At 42.6% G+C, this 6,911-nt stretch overlaps 1 protein-coding gene across 1 annotated transcript in view; it reads left to right on the forward strand.

Annotated features, from left to right (window-relative positions):
- BAX (BCL2 associated X, apoptosis regulator) overlaps positions 1-5,778 on the forward strand; it is a 30,969-nt gene extending 25,191 nt beyond the window's left edge. Inside the window, exon 6 of the mRNA XM_075840187.1 lies at positions 785-5,778. Coding sequence (XP_075696302.1) covers positions 785-886 — 102 coding nt within the window. The 3' untranslated portion in view covers positions 887-5,778. The remainder of the gene's footprint in view (positions 1-784) is intronic.
- The last annotated feature ends 1,133 nt before the right edge of the window (positions 5,779-6,911 follow it).

Here is a 6,911-nt window from a genome sequence, read left to right on the forward strand (position 1 = left end):
ATTCTACGGTTCTTTCTAAATTAAAGCCTTTGCACCTGTTTTGATCTCCCCATTACGTTCCTAATTTGTATATAGTTTCTTCATTCTGGGGAAGCTTTGAGATGTACACACAACCATGTTTGTCTACAAGTCCGATACCCCTGCCCATGAATAAAGCGGCTTCACCCTTTCTATTGGTCCCCTAAGGCCTCATGCACACAGCCGTGCCCATAATCACAGGCACGGATGGCCGCGGGCCGCATTTTTGGGCCTTGCTCCCAAACAAAGTATATTCCTGGCCCGGACACCTATCTGTAGCGATACGGGAAGGTGTATGCGCCCAATAAGAACCTAACGGGTCCGTAATTGAGGACTGTATTACGATCCGCAATTACGGAGATTTTTTTACGGTCGTGTGCATGGGGCCTAAATGTGTGTTTCCTGTGGTACTAATATAGTAGATTAATGCACACCACCTCCAGCACTGTCCTCTTCACAAGTGAATGTTGTGAGCAGTTGTTTCCAAAACGTTTACACAATAATAGACCTTCCAGCAGAGCGATCGATCACACTGCAGTAGTCCCACCCACAGACAGCTGCTAACCTTGTAAACTCTGGGCACAACAAAGTAGCAGCCAATGCAGTGTAATACATTTCTCATTACCATGATTTTCTTCCCTTTAATTTTTCATGTATCGTACGCCTTTTAACTCCTCGCTCACCTACTGCCGGTGTCCATATCCTCCAGAAACCGACCTATATGTACTTGTGTGTTCTGACCTTTTTTGTTTTCCTCTCTTCACAGGAGGGGCTTTTGTCTTATTTTGGCACGCCTACCTGGCAAACAGTCGGAGTCTTCTTAGCTGGTGTTCTCACTGCCACTGTCGCCATCTGGAGATATTCCTAAGATTTCTCTTACAGTCCTGAAGCTTTTCTAAGCTCAAAGCACAAACTTATTCCCGGTTCACTCCAGCATCGTCGACAGCAAAGCTTGAACGTGAGCGCTTCCATCAGGGACTCCACCATACTCCATGCAAAAAGCACTTGTGTGGCCGCTGGCGCCAGGCAGTCTGTTTCAGGATCACGTCTTCTTTTTTTTTTTTTTTTTTTACACATTGAAACATGTGCCTTTTTTAATACATGAAATGGTTTTAAAAAGCTTCTTTTGATTTAATACTTGAATTTGTGCTCTCACCTCCCTGCATCTTAACAAAGGTATCTTCTATGAACTGTCGGATTGTGAGGACGATTGAACGGACATCTATCCCCTGTCCCGGGTTCAGTGGATTAGTATGGGATTTAAATCTCCACGTTGCTGAGTTTGCACCTTTTTTTTTTTTTTTTTATGTAGGAAAATGAATTCCGTTATGTAAGTAAAGGGAAAATGGTTATAGCTTCAGTTCTGTACAGAGCAGCATCGCGTGCGAACATCAGGAACGTAGTGTATCGGGCTATAATGTCCTGTATGTACAAAGCGAAATGCTGCTCTCTGAGATGGCAGTTTCCAAATGTGAAACGAACTGGCCAAAGTCTCATAGATGTCGATTCTAAGTGGACGGTGAAGTGGCTTTTCCCATGTAGGTCCTGACAACTATGTTTTACGACGTTGGGATACACCCGCTAAGAAAGCATTTTACACTTGGGCTCAGAGGGGAATCAACATTAGTAATAAAAATGCAGATTGCGACTGTATGGCTGACCTCTTCCGCCCTAAGCCATTAGGGCCTGTTCACATCTAAGTTGGGGGCTCCGTTAATTTCTGGCAGAATTTACCATAAACCATAGCGTAGCATGCTGTGCTACTGTTTCCAGTAATATCACGGACGTCCCTACTAAACCCATTAAAGGCAATAGGTTCCGTCGGCCGACGGTGGTGTCCTGGTATTTTCGTTCTGCTCATCTGACGGAGCGGAACAGAAAAACCAACGCAGGTGTGAACCTACCTGTTGCTGAACGAAGCAGAATCCTGGGTTGGTGCCGGACCACCAAGCTAATTAATTAATTCAGTCCATTACATACAGCAGAGCTTGGAAGCTGCTCTGATTGGCTGAGAAATACTTATCAGATTATCATATTAGGGAAAGACAAAGGCAAATCTATTGGCTATGACCCCATCTATTCCTAGATGATAAAAGGGTCTTAAAGGAAAGGCCCACCTTTGCAAATGTTTTTTTTTTTGCTCCGGTGTATCTAAAAAAAAAAACAAAAAAAAACTTTTGCTTATCTTCATTAATCTATTGATTTGTGTGTCTCCGTGGTAACAGACTACAAACTTACCCTGTGTAGTCTGATCCTGCTATCTTACTACCTTCTATCTCTCCCCTACTCTTTGCTGTCATACATTCGATAGATTACCAAGAAGTAGGTCCCTGTCCCAGATGGGAGTAGGACTACGGGATCAGACTACACAGGGTATGTCTGTAGCTTGTAACCATAGAGACACTGGCTTTTATACCGGCCGTTGCTCGGGAGGTTGTTTTACGGTATGGATAGAGTAAAAGATCACTATTTAAATACCTCTCAGTATGAATTTAATTGCTAGAGTGTAAATAATGTTATTGGAACCAAAAAATGAAATGAAGCAATATATTCATTACAGATTTAGGCCTCATGCACACGAACGTAAACGCCCGTAATTACGGGCCCATGGACTTCTATTGGCCACGGGTACCTCCCCGTATGCTTACGGGAAGGTGCCCGGGCCGTTGAAAAATATAGAACATGTCCTATTTCAGGCTGTAATTCCGGCACGGGCAGACCCATAGAAGTCTATGGGGCTCCCGTAATTACGGATGGCTACGTGTGTGCACCCGTAATTACGGGAGCGTTGCTAGGGGACGTCGGGGGATATTTGCCGTCCAGGGTGCTGAAAGAGTTAACTGATCGGCAGTAACTCTTTCAGCACCCGAGACAGTGACTACCGCTGGAGTTAAAAGTATTAAAGTTAACTTACCTGCTTCTTCCTCCCGTGATGACGTTTCATCTCATGTGACCGCTGCAGCCAATCACAGGCTGCAGCGGTCACATGGACTGCTTTTAAACCAATGAAAAATCGGGCTTCAAACCAACTTTCGAAAATATATATTAGATTGTTTTTCATGGGAGATGTACCATGGTTGTAAAGGTGTACTGTAAAGAAAATTTGCAGGAAGCGCAAGGAACCGATACAATTATTAAAAGGCAAAAACCTTTCTCCTTCACCCATCCATGACATTGTTACGGTTTACTTCTGGTATTGGATGGTTTTCTGCTTCTGTGTTATCTTTGTACCGTAGCCTTTCCATTAAGCCCCATTTATTTGATTGGGACTTAGCTACAATGCCAGACACCGCTACTCGACGAGTGGTCTACAGACTTGCTATTGAACCTGTACACCGCTCTCTGCTTTCCTAGGGAAGCCGATCAGAAACGCAGCGACACAGCGCTCACTCGAGCACATCTGCCACTTTGTTTTAGTGATCGGTGGGGCTCTCCGTTCTCGGCTCCCCACCTATCAAAACTTCTGACATGTCAAAAGTTTAGTGGCCCTTTAAAATCCTATGTCAAGCTAGTGTATACGGTTTTCTATGTAGTTACATCTTGTATTGAGAAATGTAAAAACAGTACCACCTACTGGCTAATAGCAGTATAGCAGTTCTGCCAATGATAAAACTTGAACAGTACAGCTTGTATTAATGGGAATTGGTTTATTGTAAAGAGCCACATGTCAAAATGCTTTCCACTTAAAATATATGTAATAATATTATTGAGAAATATTTACCAAGCCGTTGCCACTTTAGTAGTGTGACGGACGTACATGGGAAAAGAGGCCATATTGGGGTAATGGTTTAAGCCCATCTGTGAATGTTATAATCTTTAGATTTTATTTAAAGCTCTTGTTGACCATTGTATTCTTTTTTTAATTTTTTTTTTATTTATTAGCCTTTTTTTTTTTTTTCTACCAGTAGAAGGTGTAGATTATGTCAGTGCAATGATGAACTTTACTGGACAAATACTTGATACCACTATACCTCAGCCACATGCTGTGCAGCCTTTCTTTTCTGGATGGTGGGCAGTGAAGATCTCTCCTCAATATTACTTAATACCAGATTTATTGGAACTGAACACAGAATGACGGAACTTTTATAATCCATTACCATAGATTTTAGGAATAGACAATCAGTTGATGACATTTTAGATTTTTTATTTTTTTCCTCATTTACGTTTTGCGCCTCTAATTTGGCTGCCATATTCTGCCTTTTTTATGCCTCAATTATATGGAAATAAAATGACTTTTGGTTACCAGGACAATAAATAAAATTATATATTCTCTGGGACTTGTTGCGTCTCCGCCTTTGGAGCCACATGCTGTCTGTATTGTGCCCGGAGGGCAGAGATTGCCAATTTGCACACCCCTATGCCGCTCCTGCTTGTAGAAGTGCATTGGATATGTAAAGTTGCTCCAAAGGTGGCTCGCTACATTACATGATCGCTAAGGAGATCTGCTTTCGGTCTGTGACTGTACTTGGTGTCGTTATGCTTGGTTTTCTATTATAGAAATGAATGACGCAGTTCACACTGATTTGAAGGGGTTGTCCAGCCTGGGTTTTTCTTTTTTCCCATATTGATGACCTATCCACAGGATAGGTCATCAGTATATGATCGGTGGGGGTCCGACACCCGGACCCTGGGCTACCTCTGGACACCGGAAACTATGCAAGGTTGTTGCCGTAAACAGAAGACTTTGATCACTGTATAGCGGCTGCACTGCATCACTCCTATACAAGTGAATAGGAGCAGAGCTGTAGTAACCCAGCACGGCCGCTGTACAATGACAGGAGCCATCTGCTTCCGGCACCAAGCCTGCATAACTTCCGGTGTCCGGAGGCAGCCGGAACAACTAATCGGTGCGGGCTCCAGGTGTCAGACCCCCACGGAACATATTCTGATGACCTGTCCTTTTGAATAGGGCATCTGTATGAAAAACAGCGCCCAGGCCAGACAACCCCTTTTAATACTATATGGTCATAGCTGTTTCTTTAACACCCAGACCATTTCATTACATATACATAATAGTTAAAGTGGTCCTCTGCTCTGGAATATCCCTGCCAACAAGTGTTCAGTTGCTCAGTAGCACCGCTGCAGGGGAAATAAGGCATTGCACAGTTTACATTGTAATCCCTGTGTAATGCAATGACCTATTGGGTCCTCCAGAGCGAGAAACTTTATAGCCACTCTGGCAATACAGAATGGAACCTCCCCCTCCATTAACTCAAATTTCCTTTATCGGATATTTGACCAATGCGTTTTATAAATCAGATATCCTATTCAAACGCCTTGCACAAATTTCTGCAAGGCTGCCACTAGGGGGAGCAAACTAAATATGAATATATACAGGTCTGTATAACTGTCTTCAGCTTGCTCCCCCTAGTGGCAAACTTGTGCTGCAGAAGTTTATGTATTTAGCAAATTTGTGTACACCAGCTGAGAATCCTATTACAATACGATATTAATCTGCGCTGTGGCATTCATCTCGGTATAAACAATGTATTGATAGCGACACGTTACATTGGTGCCTGGTGACCGCTGTCTCTCAATCACACAGAGGTTCCCGGTTATATCTGGTGCTTCCCCTGTTCCATCGTTGCGCACACGTTGCATTGTGGAAGGGTCGGCTCTATGCAAAACTAACCGTTTGTACAATATCCTATTACGAGTAAACTTTTCAGGAGTCTGTGGCTAATATTTTGTATTGCTTTTTTATTTGTGGTTTTCAAATCTGTTCAGTCCAATTCAAATAAAATCTTAAAGATCATATTATCCAGGATTTGTCTGTTTTCTTCTTACTAGGGCGGAGCAGTGGATATAGAATATCAACCGGGACTGACCTATGGGGATTAATAAAATGCTGCGATCAAAAGAACATGTCCAGTATAGATTATATACAGTAGTGTTAAAAAAAACAAACACCAAAAACCGCATAATCATTACATTTTTTATTTGCCTAAATACAGAAGCAATGGAAATACGACTCATTCAATTCTCAATCAAAACATTAACAAAATTTCTCCAGTTTGTTAATCCTTTACAGAAAGTAAAGAAAAAAAGAACATGAAGCTGTTCAGAAAATACCAGGGCAGCGTTTTTCTTTAAAACATCAAAAATGTAATGAATAAACGGAATTTTTTTTTTTCAGATTTCACTTTACTGAACTAATATTTAGTGGTATAACCATTATTTGTGAGAACTGCTTAAAGGCAATGTGTTGCCAGCAAAACATGTTTTTTTTTTTTTTTTAGTTAAACAGTTAGTGTGTAGGTGATTAAACATTGTTCAAATTTTTTTTATTTTTTTCACGAGTCAGGAAATATTATAAATTAGATTCTAATTTATAATATTTCCCAGTGCTGGTCACTAGATGGAGCTATTCCCAAAATTGCAGCATTGCATGTGGTAAAGCAACCACATTGCTTTTTGCTGCAAAATTGGGAAAAAAGCACTCGCTCTAGTGAGCTCTCAGAATCCCCCCCTCCTTTATCCTGGCTAGTGCCGGGATAAACAAGGGGTTTGAACGGTCTAACCTCCTACACTTTGTGTCGCCATTTTTTGAGCTAACACAGTGTAGTAGGTTTACATACACTAGTAAACACACACAAACACACATAGTAATCTCTTACCTGCTCCTGCCGCCGCGGCTCCCTCCGGCCCGTCCGCTCCGTCTGCTGCCGCTGGTCCAAGTGCACAAGTCCGGAAGCCGCGACCGGAAGTAGTAATCTTACTGTCCGGCCGCGACTTCCGGTCCACAGGAAAATGGCGCCGGACGGCGCGCATTTCAAATTGGACTGTGTGGGAGCGGCGCATGCGCCGTTCCCACACAGACGGCGTACACAGAAGTGGATGGGACGGGCCCCGTTCGCAGTCCCTATAGAAAAAAGTAACACACAAACACATAA

The sequence above is a fragment of the Rhinoderma darwinii genome, chromosome 10 (genome assembly GCF_050947455.1).
Source record: "Rhinoderma darwinii isolate aRhiDar2 chromosome 10, aRhiDar2.hap1, whole genome shotgun sequence".
In the NCBI taxonomy this organism is placed as follows: Eukaryota; Metazoa; Chordata; class Amphibia; order Anura; family Rhinodermatidae; genus Rhinoderma; species Rhinoderma darwinii.